Genomic DNA, 23,719 nt, shown 5'->3' on the forward strand with positions numbered 1-23,719 from the left:
ATGACATGCTGAATCTCTCCCTTTTGTTCCCCAGATAATCTGGAGGTCGGACTTCAGCTGCAGAAAGGTAAATATGACTTTTAAGAATCTCTCAGTTGTTGTTTTAAACTCTGATGCCTGTAACCTTAATAGAAATAGAATAGAGTAACGAACAGAAAAATATAGTATCAGACACCTTAAAGCTATGAAGGTCCAGTAAGAGTATTCCAGAAAACTGAAGTAAGCCTCAGTGTAGAAAGAAATATCTGGACAATGGGGAAAAAACTGCTACTGAAATGAGCATAGAATTCCTCTTGTTTTTGAGCAATAATGAATGCGAGAATCCTTCCAAGAGGAAGGAATCCCAAGGCGGTGGCCCCTATTTTTTCATCTTTGGCAGCCTTTGACTCCATTCCGGTTCCTCCACATTGGTGGGTGTGATCGAGAAGAGGCTGCCATTGGCTGCCCTGAGCACCTTCTTGACTTCCCTCCAATATTATGGCTGAGCTGTGCTGCTTCCTGTCGCCACGGAGCGGGATACGGTGTCCTGCCTGTGATGTTGTCACAGTCCCTGTCATAAAACAGGGAGAAAGGATGACCCCTGGTCAGTCTTTCCTCACCAAGTTCAAGGGATCCTCATTCTCCAGATCTGAAAATGGCCTTCTCAACATGATTGTGCTGAGAAAATGGAGGGCTGAGTCTCCCATCCCCAAGTTCTCTAGCCAAGCACAGAAATGCCTTCATGGTGGTTTTTCTCCTTCACATTTTTATTTCAACCTCAGTCAGGACTCCCAACCATTCTGTTTCATTCCGTGGCTATTGGAGGACACTCATTCTTCATTGGGCTGTTCCTCATCCCTGGGAGGATATTTCTATTGCTATGATGTTGCTAGTCTTGCAGGCTTTTGAATCGACTGGGGCAGAAATGCTCCTCCACCTCCAATAGGCTCCTCCCTCTGCTCCAAATTTCAGTTTCTGTTTTTCCACTGCTGCCTCCATAGGAACTCAGACCCCAAAATGCCTCCCCATCACCTGAGCCTCCCAAGAAGCAGAAATCTGGGAAATAGCTCTATATTCCAAAAGGCTGAATCCATCCCATCCTGTTCTGAAAGGGGTGGTAGGTTCTATACGCACACAGCTATTCTGAAAGACAGTCTCTGAATTTGGTCACTTTGTATAAATCAGATTAATGTCTTCAGATCTGTGTCCGGACTAAATGCTTCCTTCCTGTGGTTTGGTTTTGTATCAAAGCAACCCTTTGCTTTAAAGAAGAGAAACGTCTGCTTGGCCAAGGAAACTCTGTAATCTTTATGGCTGAGCAAAGATTGCACCTGATCCAGTGCTGTTCCTAAGGCGCTTTGGTGCCAGATGCAGAGCTGAGCCCTGTTCCTGCCAGCAGGTAGCAAGCAGGCAGAGCCAGACAGGGCTGTCCTGGATATTTGGCTGCTGAAGGTGGACTGTCAAAGGGGCTTTCCCTTCTGCCCCACAAGAGCTGCCCTGTGGAGAGCTGGTGGCTTCTGGGAGCTTCTGATATTCCTCCCTGGAGACCTGGGCAGCCTGCAGATTATGGCTTCCTCAGCACAAAGGAGCCACAATCAGTGTCTTTGAGGGGGAAGTGAGAAGGTATTATGAGATTTTGGGCTGCATGCTTTGGAAAAGATTCAGAATCAGTACTTTGTCCCTTGCAAGGACACAGCACCCCGGGCTATTTATTAAAGCAGCCAGACATGTTTCACTCTCCTGCATTAACCTGAAACACGGTGTGGCTGCTTTAAGAGTCAGAGTGGATTCCTTGAAACAGCAGCATCTTTAGTTCTTCATGCTTAGAAGGAAGGGTGGAAAATGTCAGGCTGCTTAAACAATTAGCACGGAGGCTGTGACCTCATGTGAGATCAGAAGCACTTCCTGCAAATAAACTTCAAGGCTTTTGCAGGCTGAGTGAGTCATGAGCCTGAAAAGGTTGCCCAACTGGTTCCTGGCACAAGACCTGAGAAAACACTCCCTGGATTTATAGGGTTTGCACTTTGCAAAGGGTTTGCTCCTCAGTTGCTTTTCTACTTCAGCGTTACTATTATCAATCAGTGTGTCAAATTCACTGCCTGACTAAATTGGCGAGAGAGCAAGTCATTGGGAGCAGAGGAATCAGGTCCTGTTGGCCAAAGCAAATGGCAAAGATGGAGCACCAGGAAAATGCCCAGTTGCCTCCATCTTATGGTCCATCAAAATGATGAAAGTAAAGGTCCCTGGATGCTATACAGGATCCTCCCCTTTTGTACATGCATGTGATATCATGATGCTCATACAGAGAGGGTGAAGCTTCATCACACTTCCCTTCCATCAGGGGCCCATAACTCTCGGGACCTCTCTGACTCTGCCAGTTAAGGATTGAAACATGGCAGCCTCTTGCTCTGCCACATCCTCTGAATTAATGCTCCAGAAGGAGTCCCTGTTCACATCTTGGCCCTCCCAGGAACTCACTGAAGGCAAAGCCAAACACTCTTTGCTCCCAACCCCATTCTTCCCACCTGCAAGATGGAAGCGAATGAGACTGAGGGGCAGAATTGCTGGGAGGGTGTGAAGCAGCAGGAAGAGTCGGAAGGACTAGGCAAAGCTTAGGTGTTGGTGAAAAAGCAGTGAGTCTTCCAGTCCTGGAGGGATGTTTGGAAGCTGATCTCCTTTCAGAGAGGAGGCCTCAGGTTTGATCAATTGGGAGTCAAGACTCAAAGCAGACCTGCAGCTGAAGCTCTTTTTCTTCTCCTTCCTCCTCTTTCCCCTTACAGCAAATGTAATTCTGGATCCAGACACAAACAAGTCCAGGGTCGTCATCCTCTCCGAGGATCATAACAGCGTCAGAGGAGTTTGTGAATGTCAATTGTGTCCCACAGACTCTGAGATATTTGAAAAATGGTGTTATGTCCTTGGCTGTCAGCAGTTCTCAACAGGGAGACATTTCTGGGAAGTCACTGTAGGAGATAGGGATAGATAGAGTGTAGAGGTTGCCAAAAAGTCAGTGAAGAGAAAGGATGATATCGATGCTCATCCTTTAAAAGAGACCTGGATGGTTGTGAAATTGGGAAGGAGATATTACGCCGTCTTTCTCCCAGAATGCCCCAAACTGCCCCTGAGTGAGGAGCCCAAGAGGATTCGTATCTCTCTCAACTGTGAAGGGGGACAGGTGACCTTTTTTGATGCCGAGACCACAGCCCTGCACATTCTCAGAAGCTGCCTTGGCTGGAGAGACCCTTCTGCCCTCCTTCTTTCTTTGCATCAATGCCTGCCTGACGCTCTCTCCCTAAAAGTAGGGACATACAGTACATGGAGAAAACTTTGGAAAAATCCCTATTTGCCCAGCAGTGATCTCTGAAAGCCTTTAAAGCAGGGGTTCCTAAGCTTTTTGTCCTCACACCTTCCTTTAGTGTTGCATGCCACAGTGAGTTGCTTGCAATTAGGTGGCCTTGTAAATTGAAGCAAATCAATCAATGAGTCAATGAATCAATCAATCTATATCAGGTACAACCGTGCCATCATTTCTGTGGGTCTGAGTCTCCGGATGAAAAGGACGAGGTGTGCTGCAGGCGTGTCAGTGTTAAGGATACCTTTTCTTATGGCTTCTGCATCGTGGTTTAAATGTCCATCACAGCTCTGCCTCCCATTTAGGTATCATGTTTGTTTGTTTATTGTTCATTGCAATCAATGATTACCCAGGTACCCATAACTCAGTATATTCTATAATCTTTCCCTCCTTTTTTTTCTTTCATCCCCCTCCCCTTTTTTTATTTTCCCTTTTCCTTTTAAATATCCCCATGCCATTCGGTGTTTTATTTTGCTATTTCTTTCTTGCAGGTGGTTGGATCATAACTGTCATTATCCCAACAAACCCTGGCAGGGCTTCAGCAAGCATTAGACTCAATGTAAGCATAGCTTTACAGTCTCGTAGTGTTTTACAAATCCTAGTACTATGTCTTTTTAGAGTTACCCATCTCAGTTCTCTATGGCATTCAGAATATTGATTGTAAAATTGATTGTAATTTTATAGGTTTCTCCCAGGTTTTAATTCCTTGCTTTGTAATTTTACCTTCATAAATTTGTTTTTACCATATTTTATTCTACCAAGATGACTTTTTCTTTTTATTTCTATTTTAAAGTGACTGTTATGTTATTAGTTTTATGCTGGTCTATGACCAAAATAAAATCAAGAAATAAGCAGTCAGTGACCACTCAACATAACACAGAGAAATAGGAAGATGGAAGAGAAACAACACCAAAAATAAAACACAGCACACATTATCAAGCTAGGAGCTGTGAGGACTATATGTACTAAATAAGTCACCTGGCGGAAGCCTGAATTCAGATCCCATTTTTAATAGAATTGTTGTCAAAATGAAAGCAGTTATCGACTGTACTGTCAGACTGGACAAGAGGGCAACAGCCCTCTTTTTCTCTCTCGCCTTGAGCTTCTTTCTGCCTTTTACTGAGCAAGTAACTGTAAAGAAGAACCCAGTTTGGTGTAATGGTGAAGGCGCCAGGCGAGAAACCGGGAGACCCCGAGTTCTAGTCCCGCCTTGGGCACAAAGCCAGCTGGGTGACCTTGGGCCAGCCTTCTCTCTCACCCCTAGGAAGCAAGCAATGGCAAACCAATTCAGAAATCTTGCCAAGAAAACTGCAGGGACTGGTCCAGGCAGTCGCCAGGCATCAAGACTGACTGGAAGGCAGAAAACAAAAAGTAACTCTGTAAAGTGACTTACAGAGAGTGAAACTTATACTCTCTGATAAGATGAACCGGAATGGTAACAGCCTCTAATAGCTCCACAGAATGAGAAGAAAAAAGAGAACCAGGAATAGCCCCAACTCAGGAACCGTGCTTCTCAACCTTGGGAATTTTAAGATGTGTGGACTTCAACTTCCAGAATTCCCCAGCCAGCATAGCTGGCTGAGGAATTCTGGGAATTGAAGTCCACACATCTTAAAGTTCCCAAGCTTGAAAAACACTGCTCTGGACCATCTCAAAGCATCTAAACAACTGAAGATTGATAAGCTGCTATTGGCAAAGGAGCATGTGAGAATCCAAGTAAAATAAGTGATTCAAATGCTTGGAAGTCTGATAGCAGGCTAAGGGTGTTACAAGAAGGTTCTCCTTCCCATCCTGACTGACATGATGGTTTGTACTCTCTTCTCTATGTAAACCAAGGAAATTTTGCGGATGATGACTTGTGGTGCAATAACACCCCTCCTCCAGGCTGTATGTCCTCAAAGGAGCAAACTGCAGAGCTAAATGAAATAGTTCAGAAGAGACAAAATGACTATATAAGAATTTTGTTAAAGACTTAGTTGCTAAACCATGCCTTTTGACTGCTGAAATGTGATACCAATATTTGAGCAGGTGGCAGTCTTCAGCAAGAAAGCGGACGAGCTGAAAGGTATACTTAATAACTTGGGCAAGTCCCGTAGTGAAGATTTGAATTCTCCCCCAAAAGATTAAAAATCCTCAGCTATTAACTGTGTGAAACAGGCATCACAAATCTCTTTGGGTTAGTCAGAAGTAAAGTTTATTGGAAGTGTTTGCAAAGGCTGGTGGACTTCGTTGCAAATAAGAAACGACACCCACATACAAACTCCGGCATAATTATATACATTCCCGATCGCAAGTCCTTCCCCTTTCCCCCATTGGCTAAGGTACTCTGGGTGTACAGTCTTTCCGGCCGCTCTAGGATTTCTTCCTGGTCCCTCCCACCTCATCTATGGTAATTGCTCAAGGTTTCAGCTAATTGCAGTATACTGATAAAGATTGCTCCAAATTAATTTGTATTTACATTGTCCCACACAAGGAGAAAACCTCCTCTCCATCTGCCACTATTTGATAACCATAACACTTAACACTACTTCCTTATCTCTCACACAGCTGCACTCTTAGCATGCTCAAGTTACTATTTCTTTGTCAATAATAACAGATATTTTATCCATCTCTCACATTAACAAACAAAGTTTGTCTGATCACCACGAGTAGAAGTCAACACGCTCCTGAAGAAAATGGGGAATTTTTATCTCTCTCAATCAAATCAAATAGTATCAAATATTGTCTGTAACACGGTCAACCGGGAGATGCATTGTAGAATATACTCTTAAGTATATTCTTAAGTATATCCATATCTTAGAATATACTATTAAGGAAATGCAGTGGTTGCCCAGCTGGGAAGACAAAAACAGGGTCCTGCAAATATTTGAAAACACAACAATTCCATCCACGTTGCAGAAAATGAGTGCCTTTCTGGCACCTTTCGATATCTGCCCCACACGTGTATTTAAAGAGGGAAATATTAAGTCATCACTCCAAGTTAAAAGTATCAACGTTGAACACTAGCTGCAATCGCTCGCCACAACCACATCTATGACCTGGGTGACAATGCCCAGCCAGTCACTCCAGCAACCAAAAGGGGCCTTGTTTTAGGTACCTTTGAACGTAATCTGCTTAATTCTTTCTTTCTTAAGCCATTTGATCTCCGTGACAAGCTGGGGAAAGAGAATTGAGGTCCCCCCGCTGCTAGAAAAGGAGCAGAAAAGAAGTTGGAGATCAACTGGGTGAGCCAGAGGTGCAAGCGTGTGCTTTCAGCTCTCCTTACTGGCCAAAATCTTGCCCCATTTTGCAGTAACTGTATAATGTATCCCAGCGGCTCTCCAGTGTTTGGGGTTCAGGGCCCCTTTGCATTCTTAAAAATGACTGAGGACCTCAAAGAGCTTTAGATTGTGTGGGTTATATCTACCAATATTTACAGCATTAAAAATTAAAACTGAGAAATGTTAAAATATCTGACTTCACGGAAAGGGTCTCAGGGACCCCCAGGGGTCCCCAGACCCCACAATGGAGAACCACTGATCTAGCCCAACAGTCTCAGAGTGATGGGAGTTCTAGCAGGGGTGTCCCAGGGAAGGTCAACCAAGTCAAGATGGCAGCCAGGGTTGTGCGATCAAAGCCCCGCCTCTTACATACATGTAAATAAGGGCGGGGCTCCCATTCCCCAGTCATGGCGTTTGTTGCCCCCCCCATAGGATGCTCTTGAATTGCAGCATCTCCCCACTTCTGGGGAGCAGTGCCTTTGAAAGAGGGGGCTGCGAGAATCAAAGGGAGAAGGGGTTGTCTAGCAACGGGGAGGCCCCTCCCCTTTTTGTGGGGGAGGAGGGAAGGAGGGAATGTGGGCGGAGCTGTGGGGAAGGAGGGGCTGAAAGTGAGTTTAAGAGGCAGCTCAGGTTTGGGGGAGTTAGGCCTGCAAGGTCTAAGGACTGGATGCCCGGCCTTTGGCCGGGCAGCAGCTCTAAACAAACCTAGTTTGCTTTGCCCACCCAAACTCAGTACAGGTAAGGTTACCTGGGCCCGCCAGCATGTTTGCAAGAGAGAAAAAGCCCTTGGTGACCTGAACGGGAGCTACAAGGTCACGCGCTTTCAGGGCCTGCAATCAATTTCCCCATTCCTTCAACTGCAACGCACCTGTTTTGGGGCGGCTTTTTGTGTGAGAGGCAAATAGGGCCACTGCTCTGGAAATGATTACGGGGGTCAGGTTTAGAGGCTGAGGAGAGTCTCATTGGGCGTGGGTTATTTTGATTTAATCTGGCTGTAGATTACAGTGGGTATGCATTTCATGGCTTTCCTGTAATTTTAGCTGTTGGAAGTTTTTCATCTGTAATTTTGATGGTGCTTGGACTGTGTCCGGGGGTGGGGGTGCATTATAAATACGATTTTTGTTTCTTTGTACTGAGATCCTTCTCTTTTTGCATGGGTGTTTAATAATAGTAGTGATCTAATATAATAATAATAATAACAACAACAACTGCCTATCCCAGGGGAATAGGACTGCCTATCCCATGGGAAGGACTCGATAGGTGGATAAAAATGCCAAATGCAGTCTAAACATCTGGCTGACTGTGCGACCAACCATAATAATAATAATAATAGAAAATGAAATAAACTCCCTCACAGTTCAGCAAGACCCACTTACAAACCACTGAATGGGATTGCAGAAGTACAAAAAATAAACTTCTCCATTGCGTTGAGTTCGAATCCCCGTGACATCATGGATGCATCCCTGTAGTTTTCTTGGCACCATTATGGTGGTTTATCATGGTCTTCATCTGGAATGTTTAATATTTCTTTTATTTATGGCCACAGACCCAAGAATGCAAGTCAGACATTTTCATCAGGTAAACAGAGACTTGTGAAAGAGGAAGAAGTCAAAATAAACCACCAGGCAAAATTCAAACCCAGTGCTTTCAAATCGTGATCGCAACTGAACAGAATTTAGTTCCTTTCATGGAGATTTTGGTGCATCGATCTGCTATTAAAAAATAAGCAATCCTATCTTTAGCCCAGCCCCAACACTGAGTTAGGAACAGGGTGCCAGTTACTGTAAAAAAAAGGATGATACAGCAAAATATGGACAAGTGTTTTCAGTGACTTTACTAGCCAGAACATGGACTTTAAAATTCTGAGAATGGGATATTGCTATGCACTAGTACCTTCCCTCCAATGCCCTAGAAGATAAAATGTTAAACCTCCCTAGATCGAAGGCTCTCCTGCAAGGAAGAGATAGGATATAAAGAGAGATTTAGATGTGAAAGTTCTGTAAATTTAGGCCTCTAATGTTTCCAGGCCGTAAGTCTGTTTCGTAGTGGAACAGTAGTAGTAGTCAAAGTAGTTTATTTTATTTATCTATTTATTTATTCTGTGCTTATAAACATATTTATTCTGTGCTTATAACTTTTTTATAGGCATTAGAATAAAAGATGCAATAACATATTAGAGTTATTTATAACATTGTAAGGTAAGGAGCCGCTAAACAGAAAGATTCATGACCTGTAATGATATTATACATCAAGGTAATAGGTAAGGATGTACTTGTTTGTTTTAAAGCAATTGATTTCTTGGGTTTTGGATCCATTGTATGTCAGCGCATGAAAAAGGATACTCAAGAAAGCCACCTCCAGTCCTTTCTCCTGAGGGTTAGAACATTTATTTATTTATACGTGCATACATTCAATGTATACGTTCCCAACAACTCTGGGCAGCTTGCAATTAAAAAATAAGGTGCTAGCTAGTACATCTAGTAAATACACTAGCTAGCCCCCACATTTCCATGCTTATTTAAGCAAGTGAGTAATGATGCCCATAAATTCAGTAGTGTGCTTTTTTTTTTTCAAAATAAGAAGTAAAACACCTTTTCGTTTATTGAAATCCTATTTAAAAGGTAGGATTTTGCTCTCCATCCCACCTCCAGATTGCCCATCATTTCCATCATCTGGAGAAAAGACCATCTCCAGATGGAAAAAACAGTTACTATAAAACAGTTGTACAACAGGTACTGAATATTCCTGGCTCCCTTTTGTAGCTCATTTCTGCTGATTCAGAGACGGAGAAGACTGCACATATCATGGCCTCATCCTCACCTACCGTGGATGAGAGAAGAGATGGATTCTGTGACCAATGTAATAAATATTTGAAAGATCCAGTGCCTGTGGAATGTGGTCACAATTTCTGTCGGCCTTGCATCGCTGAACATTATCGAGAATGGAAAAGAGATGATGCGCCCTTCGTGTGTCCTATTTGCGAAGAGCCAATCCCGGAAGGAAAACTCCGGCGAGACCTGCAGCAGGCCGGCGTGGGAGAAAAACACAGGCCATTTCCAGAAAAGTCCTATGTATGTCCAAAACACAAGGCGACGCTAGATCTGTTTTGTCAGGACGATGAGAAGCTGATATGTGCCATTTGTCAGAAGGCCTCAGAACATAAATCTCATACTGTAATTTCTCCTAAGCGAGCTGCCCAACCATTAAAGGTAGGAGATCATTAGTAACAGACCTTTGGATTCTCAATGGAAGATGCATATTGCTTCTAATATGGATTACATAAACTATAGACGTCTTTTCCTCTGGAGCTGATGAAAATCTTGCTTGGACCCTTGTTCCAGAGATTCTGCTTCAGCTTTCATGTATCTTTGCATGAGAGCTGCCTGGATGCTACATTGACTGTGCATCCTTTCTCTGAGTCAATGTTTCTCAACCTTGGCAACTTTAAGCTTCACCTCCCAGAATTCCCCAGCCAGCCATGGAGCGATTGTTCTATGATAGAATGCTATTAGGCGTGTTGTCTGTGCAAGGGGGCCAGATGACATCAGGGAAGTGTTCAGATATGTCCATATATAGAAAGGGTACTTTCCAGAACCAGTGTGGAACCAGGAAGAATGGTTGGAAGTACTGGATGTGAGTAGCCAGGAGAAGAGGAGACTGTGGGAAGGTCTTCAAGTATCCAAAAGACTGTCATGACTGTAGAGGATAGGGTAGAATTGTTCAGAGCTGTTCCAAACGACCAGACATGAAACAAGGGCTTTTAATTTCAAGGAAGTACTGTAGATTTCAGTTGGACATCCAGTAGGATTTCCTAACACTAAGGTCTGTTCAACAATGGAACAGTCTCTGGAGATGATGGACTGTCTGCCACTGGGAGTGTTTAAACTGAGGCTGGATGACCATCTGCAGTGATATTATAGTAGTGGATTCCTGCTCTGAGAATCACAGAGCTAGACTACCTCCAGGGCCTCTTCCAATCTTACATTTTTGGTTCTATGAAACATCAGTTTTCAGCTAGACCCTGAAAGAGGGCAGGCCCTGTGTGAGCTCGAGGAGTTGCTGAATAACTGAAAGCTGAAAATACTAAGGTAGGCAGATTTGTAGAAGTCTACTTTTTGGTCAAAAGAAAAGATGCCTATACTGATGGATAAGTAAATAAACTTGTGAAAACGGGGATCATGTTTGAAACATGACTCATTTATTTCTCTTTCAGGATCAGTTACGGAGCCGGATTGTAATTCTGGAGGAAAAGAAAGATATAATGGAGAGTCATCCATCAGATGCAGAAAAGGAAATTGCCGAGCTGCTTGTAAGTCTTGCTAATTCTGAATTTTTGAAAACAAGCAAATTCCCATGCTTATCCCAAAAGGTGATGAACCTGGCCTTGCTCTTCTTTATTACAGGCACAAATGGAAATGGAGAGAGAGAAGTTAGACGATGTGTTCAAACAATTACATGAGTTTCTGCATAAACAGGAAAAACAACTGCAGAACAGAATGAAAATGGTGGAGAAGGAGGTCCTAAAAACCAAGGTGGATTACATGGAAGGGCTGTCAAAGGAACGCTCCATGCTTAAAAATATCATTCGGGAGATGCAGGAGATGTGTGAGCAGCCAGCTGTGGAATTCTTACTGGTAAGATGGTTTTAAAAATAGTTTGGGCTCCCCACCAGAGGAGACCTGGCTCAGAACCTTGATGGGGCACCTTAACTTACTTGGATGTGAAAAGATCAATTCACGGTGCTAATAGCCAGACCTAACTTAAATTTCTCTCATCTTTTTGGAGTGATGGACACTGTAGACACTTTGAAACAATGTCATGGGTCCCATCCCTCAAAGGCTACCACCAGTGGGGGACTCATCCCAAAACAGATGTTGCTGAGATCATGGCCAATCACAAAACATCCGTTTATGGAAAATGAAGGAGGTGAAAAGACAAATAACTGTAATGCAACTAACTTGGGTACAAAGCTGAGATTGGGGTTTGCCTCAGAATTTAAAATGGTTCCTTTGAACCTAGAGTTTTCTGGTCCTACAGAAATCCATTTCACAGAAGTGCAAATGTCTGTGGCTAAAAAAGAAACAATCTGTCCAAACTATTGGCTGCGGGGCAAACTTGTGATCTGAGGTCTCAAACATTAATCCAATCTTTTGAACCAATATTTCATTTCACAGATAGAAAGAGATTAGTAATTTCCCCCCAAACCTGAGTAAAAGGCTATGGTGGAAACCAGAGTCCCAAGCTATGAATCATAGTTCTCTGTCATTTAGAGTATTTCCTGAAATTCATTCACATTTGATACTCTCCATGCACAGGATCCACTCCTTACTCTACTTATTTCTCTCTCTTTTTCCAGAACCACTTCCTAACTTTCTTTCTCTCTCATGCTGCTCTTAGACATACAAAAATTCCTTTCTGTTGTTTTTTTTTTCCTTAAAAACTCTATGGACAAAAACGGATGGAAGTTCAGATCTGCTCATAAAATAAATTGAACCCCTCAACTTTTCAATTGAGGTAATTTCCTTCAGAGGCTTTAGGCAAGTTTAATGCAATGTTAGGTACCCAGAGTCAGTGACAACTGAACAAGATAATTCGTTAGGTGAGCAGATTTGAACCTATCTCTTGCAATGTCCAATTACTGATGGAGAGGGGGGAATCAAAGTGAAGAGTTTGTGAATAAGAGCATCTTACCCTGTGTGTGGACAAGAGCACGCAATAAGGAGATTCATCTGCTCTATGAGCCTCCCACTGACCTAGAGCTTCTCCAAAGATCTAGAGAAGATCATTGCTTTGGGCTTAAGCAACCTTCGTAGTTTAGTCTATTGCAAACAGTGAGATCTCTTTCTCTTTTTTTTTTTTCTCTAGGATTTTAAAAGCAGCATGCAGAAGTAAGTAGATCCTGCTCATTTTCCTCCATCCTTTATAAGATCATGTAGCAGAGAGTAGGCAACTTCATACCGTCCTGATACGCTGGACTTCAAATCCTATCAATCAATAGCAGGCGTGGTCAATAAGAAGAAACAGTGGGAGTTGAAGCACATGGAGAACATGGCTTTCCAGACTCCTTTTGTGTGGGAAGGGTAGAATTCCACTCCCTCCCTCTATTTTTCAGATAAAAATAAGAGCACTTTTTAAAAAAAGTGTGTGTGCATATGTGTGTGAGAAAGATAAATAGAGGGAGAGTGCCATAACCTGAAAGAAGGCATGGAACAGTTCTGCTCCAGATCATTGACAGGATTACCACCTATTTGTTATCTTCCTCCTCATAAGAGTGGCCTTTTACTCTTCACTTAAAAAACATTGACTTTTTAGAAGAAAATATTCTTCCTGTTCCCCGTCCTAAGTTGCAGTCTTGTATTCACTTACCTTGGAGAAAGACTTTGGGTTTTTTCTACAGATCTGCTCCAGGATAACATTAAACCCATGCCCAAAACTATAATGATAATCGGGGTCCCTTTGAACACACCTCGGCAAAACATTTGCTTAGAACTAGACTAAGTTTTGATAGAGGACTAAACTCCCTGCTCTTTTTTTTTCTTTTATTGTCCCTTCGAGTCAGTCTTGACTCCTGGTGACTGCCAGGACAAGTCCCTGCAGTTTTCTTGGCAAGATTTCGGCAGTGGTTTGCCCTTGCCTTCTTCTTCTTCCCAGGGCTGAGAGAGAGGGACAGGCCCAAGGTCATCCAGCTGCCTTTATGACCAAGGCGGGACTGGATCTCATGGCTCCTGGTTTTTAGCTTGGTGCCTTCACTGCACCAAACTGGCTCTAGGTTGGGGAGAACTTAATTGTAATTATATGTTATATGCTTTTGATCTGGTCCTGCTTACTTTTTGGAGTGTGGCCTCCACTAAGCCACTCAGACCAAGTATCTTGGCCTGAAAAAAACCTGTCTGCCCCCGCCCCCCATGTATGTTACAAATTTTACTAACATGGTGAGCAAGGAGAGACATATAGGAGAGTCCTACTTTTACCATCAGAGCTGCCTATCTGAAGGAGCTCACCCATCTTCTAAGGCATTTCAACTCACTTTGTTGTGAGTTGGTGATGCCATCGTTTTTCTCAGTACCTCTCAGCACCTTTGCCGAAAATATCAACAGCGCTGCCCTCTGCAAAGTAACATTGCTCCCCTAAACACCCCATTCCTTTGGGTCAAAAGTTCTCCAAACTGTTCCCATTGCCCCTGTAGGCTCCAAGCAGCAGACTGGGATCCTTCCGCATATCTTTATTTTGTTTCTGTCCACCAGGTATGACAAAGCACTTGAAAACCCAGTTGCTTTTCCTCTTGATCTGAAATGGAGGTCCTGGGATTTCTGTGATATCAATCCTTTTCTGGAGAATGCTGGAAAGATATTCAATGGTAATGAAGAATCGAGGCTTATGTTTGCGGTTTCACATTATTGGGTCCAAGACAGGGGTGTCTGTGGGGGAAGGGGGCCAAAGAGGTCAATGCAGGTAAAAAAAGAGCATAGTTTTGCTCACATGATCACAGCTATTAACTTGTCACTCCCCCAGTAGATGCCCCTGTCCCAAACAAATGTTGTAGGCTACCTAGATATCCAATGGGGGTGGGGGGCAAGTGATGAAAGTGTGGGTTGCAACAGCATGTCATCATCTCCATCCTTTATGAACTTCCATGTGATGTTACAGTGCAAATATGAAAGGGTAGAGCTTGTGTCATGTCGTCAGAAGACACGTTTTGTCATTTCGGTGTTACCATGGTTAGAATTGGACACCTATTGCAGCTATCAATCATACAGCAAACAATTATGACTTCATCCTCTGAAGGGCATTCCAGCTGTTTCCTCCAAATGTTCTGCCTTTGTTAAGAAAAATAAATATCCAGAAGTCTGGAACTCGTTCATTTGTGGAGATAAAAACAAACAAACATTCTGTGTAATTGTTTGAGATATCTGTCTTTTGGTGCACTCATGTCCCGAACAACTGACAATCAACATTACCCTTATATTAAATTATATGTAATTGATTATGTTAAACCATGAAAACCCATTAGACTTATTAGCCTGGTCATCGGTAATTGTTTATGGTCCTACCCCATCCTTTTCCCAGCACTTCCTAGAATCTTATGAAGTTGCCAAAATCTTGTGAAATGTTAGCATTTACAAACTTTTCATTTTAAGGAATTATTCTTTAATTACTGAGGCTATTGTTAGACCTCCGAGCACTGTATTCCTATATTGCCGATCCCTCTGTTAGGTACCAATCCTGTTACATATAAATCCTTAGGAATTTATTTATTTATTGCACATTGCTCTGGCCCACTAAGCATTGTCTGTGTTTCCAGACAAGTCCAGTATTTGATAATCATCTCACACATAGAGTTTTACACAGGGACCAGACAATATCCTCTTCTAGTTGTAATCTTTTCCTATTTCTCCACCATTTTTTCTAACCATTAAAAAAAAAAATCTGTTAAGGCACTACCAACTGTTACTATGATTGATAGTGCCAGGAGTCCTTTTGTCTGGAAGTACCCTAGAATATTGATTGATTGATTGATTGATTGATTGATTGATTGATTGCAATCATGTCCTGTGTATTACAACATTTCATAGGCTCATAGGATTGAAGGGATTTTGACGGTCTTCTGGTGCAACCCTCTGCCCATTTCTGGCTATGGGCCTCTTCTCTATCTATTGTAATGTACTCAGGACCAGGAAAGTGTTAGATGGAAGACAAGTTAGGAAACACTTATTATCTTAAGAGTTACAGCCAAGACTGCTCTTCTGACTTTAGTTCTGAGGGTTCGTATGTAGATTTATTTATTATTTTTAATTGTACTTCATTTTTTCACCTTTAGCCCCAGACATTTACATACTGGTACTTAAGCTGTACTTTAGTATAAGTGCTTTCATGCTCTGTTGGTTAAAACTGGAGTGTTTTAAACTTTCTTTCTTTTTTTTTTTTTGCTTCAGTTTTGTTTCAGCTGTAGTTAATGCTATTCTAGGCTGGTTCAAACTGATACCGTTTCAATAACTGCTTGATTTTAGAAAGCTGTGTTTGAAAAATGGATTTTATTTGTTTTGTTGGTGGTGGTTGTTTAGATTTATAATCTGCTTTTGAAAGTTCAGGGCACCATATATAACACTCCCTCCCCTTTTTCTCACAACACTTTACTGAGCTGAGAGAGAGCTGACTGTTCCAAAATCATTTATTGAGTTTCCGTGTTTGAGGATGGACTTGAACCAGCCCTTATTCAGCTTCAATCTCCACATCACAATGGCTGTGAATTAGACATCTATAATCACCCAGTTTAATTCTAATTCATGTGATAAAATTTAAATATAAGACACGTGACAATGATTTGCATCATCTAGTGGAGCAGAGCAAGCTAAAGATCTAAAATTAGGTGGTAGAAATATCTCTTAAGGTTTTAAAAATTTTAATCCTCTGGGAAGGAAGAATGCCGAGAGTCAGCTGAAATATGGGAAATCGTCTCCATTTCTAGTGAGCATCAGAAAAATCAGCTCCCTCTTTTCCTTCTTCAGGATCTGGACTTAGGCTATTTAACTGCAGTTGCAATGGGCATCTGCTTCCTGCAGCCCTTCCATTGCTAGCTCCTTAGAGGTGTCATTTTTTTCCACATCAAAATTTGTGTCTGCACCAACATATTTGAATCTGTTTCTTTGTAGCAGCCCTGCTTTTTATAACCTTCCAATAGAATATCTGTAGCTCAGGGTTGAACTGTGGAGTTCTTGGTGCTTTCTGAGCTTGGTTGTTTGTTTGCAGATGTTTCATCACCCAACTAGGTAACATCATCAAAAGAGACAATAAAAAAGCTAAAAAGCAAAGAGAAAGACTAGAATACATCCTCTCCAGGAGCCAACACCCAGATAAGCAGGGATTAACCCCAGACAAACAATTAGGCAGAAAACAATACCCTAATTAAGGAACTACCAAGGAGAAAACCACACCCTCACCAACACCGACAGAGTGAGCTACTGTATATAAACAGGGAGCAAACCCCACATTGACTCACAGTGATGATGTTAATTAGTTAGGTAATGAAACGTCTGCAAACAAAACAACCAAGCTCAGAGAGCACCAAGGACTCCACAGTTTTATAACCTTGTTTCTTGAAGCTAGTTTTGGGCTCAGATATTAAATCCCTTTCAAATATATTCATTCCAACTTCACTCATGCATATATTCTCCTTGTAGTCTACACATAAAGTACACATTGTAGATACGAAAGATGTCCTCTCTCACCTTACACTGTTGTATTACCTTGGATATATGTTCTATGCTCATCCCTTCTGCATTCTATGATGTACACTGATGAAACCTGGGCTATAAAAAGGAAGCTGTCTTGCAGTTTAATCCCTGCCTAAAACCTCCAAACCTCTCTAGGTAAGTTGAGATATAAACCTAAAGGTCTTCTTAGATACTGCTTTCATTGGTAGAGCTCTCCTCCCTCCCTCCCGCCTGCCTTCCTGCCTTCCTTCTCCTGAAGGAACAAGTGAATATTTTGCATTGGCTATTATGGGTTATTGGAGTCTGACAGCTAAATTCAACAGAGAAAACTGCACTGTCTCACTTGCTAAATTCTTATCGGTTTCTACTTAACGTTTCCCTAGCACGCAATATTGTTATCATATAAACTGCTTTTGTTCTTCCTGGTTTTGTGATAGGGCTTAAAGTTCTCTTCCTTTTTCTTTCTCAGAGTCTCTGATAGCTGGAATTCAGCTGCAAAAAGGTAAATTCTGTTGGCAGGAGGATGGCATGAGAGCTTAGAAGGAATAGTGATTTATCTGAAAATTGGTTGGTTGATTTCCTTGGAGTTCCACTTCTAGAGGTTCTCAAACCACCAGTGTCTTAGCATTAATAGTTGAATGGCAACTCCAACAAAAGGCAGATGGGCTGAGGATAAGTTTTGTGCAGTATATATGGAGTGCACCAGATAAAAGGCGGTACCCTGGAACTTCATAACGTTACAAGAATAAACAGATCCATGCAGTATAATTCTAGTGATGTTTTTGACTCTGATGACTGCATGTTGCCTCCAGTAGGAACCTCTAGTAGGAGATCCACTTTGATAGTAGTTCATAGAAAGCATGAGTAGGAAGGTGCTTTTGTGCACAATTTCTGCTTGTGAATACTTCTCAAGGTTGTCTTTTTGGCCACTGTGAATAAAGGACAGGTGGTTGGGAGAGGGTACCTGAAGGGTGATGTGCAGAATGTTAAGGTCTGTTCTGTAGGACTCAGAGTGTAGGACTCAGAATAATAGATTTAAGTTACAGGAAGGCAGGCTCTGCTTGAATTGATTCCTCTATCAAATTGCTCTTTCTGTTAGGAAGGTTTTCTAACAAAAATAACTGTTTCAATGATCAGAGGAAGGGATGAGTTCTGCGGGATGGACAGTCCTCTGTTGGGGACGCTTTAATAGAAACTCCTGCACTGAATAGGGTGGGCCTTTCCAACCATGATAGATCTCTTGGACACCTGGTAGCCCAGGGAGTAGTTGAGTTAGTAGTCAGGCTCTCTGAGCTTCAGGAGATCAATACTAAGGTACTGATCATGGTTTTTTGCAGATGTCCCCCCGCCCCCCCGCTGTCCCAGTGAGCCTTCCTTAGTGCAATGGTTCAGGAGGGGTTGCCTGCAGTATTTGCAGTGTATGTTAGATTAAACTCAACCAACCCTGTTGAATTAAAATCTTACACAGACTACAAATACTGCAAGACAAACCCCACTTCTGAATCCCCACTTCTGGACAACCTGATGACTAGTATCACATTTTTTAGGCCCTTATGATGGATGATGATAGAAGTGGTTATGATTATTATATTGCCACTGTGACAGAATGAAAATAACCACAATCACTACTAGTTTCTCCTCCTCCTCCTTCACCACCACCACCAGCAGCAGCAGTTCAGTTTCTATGCTACTCAATTCCCAAAAGCTCTGAGCAGCTCGCATAATCAAAACAAACAAGATAGGCAATAATATTCATTCATTCATTCATTCATTCATTCATTCATTCATTCATTCATTCAATTCCTGCCCATCTCCCCCAGTGGGGGACTCTGGGTGGCTCACAACTCGTTAAAAACAAATAATTATTGTTATTTATTAAAATTAAAACCTATACATACAATTAAAAACCTATACACACAATTAATAAAAATGAAGGAAAGAGTCCAGGAGGCCGATGGTTCAGAGCAGCAAACACCAGGTAGCCAACCCCACACTTGATGTCTTCCCTCCCCACCCCAGGCCAGATGGCAGAGCCAGGTCTTCAAATCCCTCCAGAAGGCCAGGAGTGAGGGGGCCAATCTCACCTCTGGGGGCAAGATATTCCAAAGGAAATCCTGTTGCATCTCCAAATGGAATCCTCAGTCTGTCCCAAACATTCCCTTGAAGAGCCATGTCTTTGTGGCTGTTCAGAAGTGCAGTAGAGAGGGGGTGGTCCAGATATCTGGGAGCAAGCTGTTCAAAGGAGGGGGGAGTATTGCCAAGAAGGCTTGACAATTGTCCCTGAAAGGTATTCCCTCAGTGAAAGAATCCTCTGCAAGCTCTTCTCCCAAATCTTCCCCGAGATCTCAATATATTCCCCAAGATCTCAATATCCAGCTCCTGAGCCAGGTAGGGCCTTACAAGGGGACAACCAATACCTTGAATTGCACCAATATCATACTGCCATTTTAACAACTAACACTGCTTATCTTTTCTTTTCTCATTCTTCCCCCTCAACAGCACATGTATTTCTGGATCCAGATACAGCTCATCCCCGTCTCATTCTGTCTGATGACTGTAAAAGTCTGAAAATGGGTGAATTTTATCAAAATCTATCCAAAACCACAGAAAGATTTGATGAATGGCCTTTTGTGCTGGCCTGTGCAGGATTCACTACAGGCAGACATTTCTGGGAAGTCACCGTGGGGACAGAGGATACCTGGGGTGTCGGAGTTGCCCGAAAGTCTGTGAGGAGAAAAGGAGATATTGAATTTAGTCCTGAAGAAGGGTTCTGGGCTGTAGGGAAGTGGGATGGCAACTACACAGCTTACAACCCCCCATTTTATTCTCCCTTGACCTTGCGTAGGATGCCCAAGAAGATCAGAGTGATTCTGAACTATGAAGGGGGATGGGTGACTTTTTTTGATGCTGATACTGGAGCTCCTCTCTTTGCATTTTCTACACCCCCCTTCGATGGAGAGACGATCCTTCCCTTATTTTATGTGTTTGGAAAAGCTCACCTTTCCATCTCTCTCTAAGGCTATTATCTCTGCTTCTCAGCCTTGTCGGTATTATTTACCAAGACCGGAATCCAAATCAATAAGAACAATAAACAAATAGTGATTTAAGATGGTCTTCCTCCAGTCTAGGTCCCTCCAGGTAGCTTCCAGGTTTTCCAAGTCAGTATGATCCTGGATGGGATCTTCTAGAAGTTGCAGTCCCAGCATGTATGAAGAGTCTTTGACAGTTCTTCCAAGGCCTCATAGACTTTTAGACAGATTAATAGCTAACTGATGCAGAGTTCATCTTCATTTCTTTAAAAAGCAATAACATTACTGATCAAAGGTGACATTTCCTCTCAGCAAAGAAATAGGAAGAGCTTCTCACTGTGATGAGAGTGTCATTATCTCTTGACTGATCTTCCTTTCAGCTTTAAAACTGCCAAATTTGATAGGAATGGATCTTTTTTGTAAGGAATTGTATAGCAATTCCCTCTCCTCAGCTTCATGGGTAGAATAATGGCTGAGGGTTGTTTGGATTGTCTGGGTCATGCCATCTGTACCAACAGGGCACCATGACTTCCCTTTCCACATTGCCATCAGTTTAGAATTTAACACAGTGGTGGGTATGTCCATCATGGTTCATCATCAACCTCAACAAGGCTTCTGGTTCTCTCAAACATCTTGGGGACTTAGTGTAGCTTGCATTGTCCATCCCTCCTGTCATGTTTTTGAAAGCAGCTGCTGACATAAAGAATCTTTACTATTGATCTTGTGTGATAGGGGTACACTTGTGGAACTACGAAAGCATATATGTGTGTATGTAATTATATGGGCCATTGGTCAGCAGAGACACTCTCAAATGCTTTCATCAAATATAGCTTTCCCTAATCCAGTTGCCCTCCATACATGCAGATGACATTTCCCAGAATTCTCAGGGTCATGTTGGCTAGGGAATTCGGAGAGTTTAAATCCATGCAGAAATAGGTTCCCAACCTTGAGAAGGCTTATCAAGCGGTTAAGTCAACAGAAGGGGAAATATCTTGACTTGGCCATCAAGATCAGTCAAAAAGTGCGGGCCTTTGCATTTAATCCAAGTTTGAGTTTTCCCTTTTCTCCTTCCCATGTCTGTATATGTGGAAGATGAGAATAACTGTTCCTAAATGGAAACCCCACTGCATCGTATACTCAGACCAGTGTATTCCTTCAACAAGCCTCAAACGAGGCAGGTTTGTTGAAATTCCACTGAGTAGATGAGTTGTTGAAGTGGATTTGTGATTCCGGTCAGTCAGATGAATTTTTTGTAACAAAAAGGAAGGACACTTTCATTTAGTAGCATTCTTTAAGAATCTGTAGCCATCCCACTTTCCTACCTATTTTGGAATTCTGATTTTATCATACTGAAGCTGTTTTGAACTTGAACAATGTAGCTAAGAAATGCTTTAGATAAATAAAGAGAACTGTATTTACCACGTGTATAAGAATAGTTTGAGAAGTCTTCTTATTGTATTCAGATGTGTTCTTTTAAAACCTTTTCTTCCTGTTGCCCAATGTTTCTCTTCAGACTCGGATGACCGTTCACTTGTTAATTAATTAATTACATTTTCATCCTGCCTTATTCCAAGAATCTCAAGTTCCCACCATATCTGCCTTTTTGGATTATTGTAACAACATGCTTTGGTAAATTAAGCCAGGAAATAATAATTTGTCCAGGGCTACACCTGGTGGGCTTCTGTTCACAGAGATGCAACTTCTATGTACTAGGTACCCCTCTAAAATTTTTTACAGTTTTTTACAGATACATGGTAATCCAGCAGTAGCCCCCCCCCTGCCCCCTTACTTGAGGAACAATAGAGTGGAAGAGACGTTGGGAATTTTAAATAAATGATTGCTCTGCAGAGCATCCTATTCTTCACCTGTTCTCCAGCACATGTCACTCAAATCCTTTTAAATGACCCTTCTGGGCCATCCCTAGCACTGATCATTTTAATTTAATTTAAATTTAATTTGTATTTATTCATTTTATTCATTTTAATGGCTCTACCAATCTACCTCGTAGCTGTTTAAACCATAAAATGTTTTGGTGATCAGTCAAGTCTGGAAGCCACTTCATCTGAGGAGCCCCCACAGTCCCCTGTATGGACCTGCTGTCCTAGGAATTCCCCTGTCCCGAGAAACCATGGCCACTAAAGTATCAACAGCCTAGGAGAGGAGCTGAAAACCCCAACTCCACCGTTGCATTCCTGACCAATTTGCAACATTCCTCACATTTCCCTCAACCAGCATCTGTTCTAAATCAAAAAGACCTTCATTTGCATTTCCACTGAAGAGTTGATTCCCCTTAGCTTGTCCTTGCTATTTTGGATTGTGAGTTACTCCACCGTTTAAGTGGGAATCGGATGCATTCGTGAGAACAGGATACCCCACTGTAATATGAAGGTAGTATCAATGGTCGATGTTTGCAGGAATTAAAAAAATTTGCTCAAGCAGAAACAGCAGCAATGATTTCTCCTATATGATGACCTCAGTACTTCCTTTTTGGGTATTTACGCTGCTAACCAAAAACAAGTATGATAAAATACTGAATTCCTATATGGGCTGGATTCACATTGCAAACTAAGCTATTTTTATATATATATATTTGAATATATATATTCAAATTTGGTCACTGCCTATCTCATGAGGAATATAGTTTGGTTTTGGTTTAGCATATGTGTGAACCTAGTCATGGGGTTTGTAAATTAGCAAATATTTAGCCAATTATGGGTTATTTAAAAAACAAATTGTTGCACAAAACAGAACGTACTACTATGAGAATTTTACTCAGTTCCTCCATCTTGGATATGGAGCAGCCATGACCAATGTGGTTCCTATCCAGGTTATTAGGTGGAATCAACTTTTTCTGACGACCAGCAGCAAGGTGGATAGACTCAGTTATAGTAGCAATGAGTGTACCATTCGAAGAGCTGAAGGACCAGGTTAGGGACAGATGATCATGGAGAAAATCTATGTGGTCATTAAGAGTTGACAATGACTTGATGGCATGTAATCAGTCAAAAATCAGTGACCATTATAGAACATGAGCCCAATTTCTGTGGAAGCTGCCTGGCCTACTACTGCAGTGAAATTAGGAGATATGGTCTCTTCCTTCCCTGCATGTCCTTTCTCCTGCACCACCTTTTCCTAGTGGCAGCAGCATTGCCCTCACCCTTCAGCAGGACCTACACACATCCCATAGCTGCCACTTGGCTCTCCTTCCTAAAGCACCTCGGGGAATTCTGGAAGACTCTGAGAAGCTCTCAGGGTGATGCACTGGCGGTGGTGGTGGGCAGGTTGTCACCTGGGCAGGCAACTGAATCAGCCTCCTTGCAGTGAGATGCTTTGAGGATTTCTCAAGAGATCCAGGCATGGCAATCCACTGGGGCACAGGGAGATTAGTTTGCAGAGCTCCATACTTTGTGGGCTATACATTGGCTGCTTTGGACAGCAGATTGGGCAGGCAGCTGATGGAATTGGGATCCATCAGTTTCCTTGTGCCTATTAGCAAGCTGGTCCTGACGAACCAGTGGGCTGGTTGATCAGTGAACAGGAAGAGTTCATGTAAGAGTGTCCATACATGTCATGCTCTCAAAATTCCAGATGTACCCACTGGCCACCCAAAGGTTGGGATTCCCTAGGTGCAGGGACTCCTTGACAAGTGTGGCATCTGCCTGCCTTGCCATCCTTCTAAAATAGCCATCATCCTGCTGTAAGTGGGTGACTGTAACCTGAGCTAAGGTCTGGGATGACTCAGGAGATCGTAGTCTCCATGGCAACTGTGGGCCTGTCTCAGGTCATCACAGACCCGACACAGAAAGAAGGGGTTGACAGTGCCTATTAAAAATGGGTGGAGCTGCAATTGGGCCATTGCGTCCACCATCTTGAATTTTGGAACCCCTT

The 23,719-nt window shown here is 42.5% G+C and overlaps 1 protein-coding gene and 1 pseudogene across 1 annotated transcript; both read left to right on the top strand.

Annotated features, from left to right (window-relative positions):
• Window positions 1-11: 11 nt before the first annotated feature.
• LOC112542763 (E3 ubiquitin-protein ligase TRIM7-like) lies at window positions 12-21,245 on the top strand. The gene is made up of 10 exons (XM_088128686.1): window positions 12-67; window positions 3,823-3,890; window positions 6,466-6,555; window positions 9,354-9,800; window positions 10,805-10,900; window positions 10,995-11,225; window positions 12,457-12,479; window positions 13,836-13,948; window positions 17,272-17,304; window positions 19,302-21,245. Exons 4-10 carry the CDS (start codon window positions 9,396-9,398, stop codon window positions 19,817-19,819), a joined length of 1,419 nt encoding a protein of 472 aa, XP_087984812.1. The 5' UTR covers window positions 12-67; window positions 3,823-3,890; window positions 6,466-6,555; window positions 9,354-9,395; the 3' UTR covers window positions 19,820-21,245.
• Window positions 185-3,321, top strand: LOC148214075 (butyrophilin subfamily 3 member A3-like; annotated as a pseudogene).
• Window positions 21,246-23,719: the final 2,474 nt, after the last annotated feature.

This window comes from Python bivittatus, unplaced genomic scaffold (assembly GCF_059951505.1).
Source record: "Python bivittatus isolate LINGU-HERP-01145 unplaced genomic scaffold, Pbiv_v1 ctg000800_np1212, whole genome shotgun sequence".
NCBI lineage: Eukaryota > Metazoa > Chordata > Lepidosauria > Squamata > Pythonidae > Python > Python bivittatus.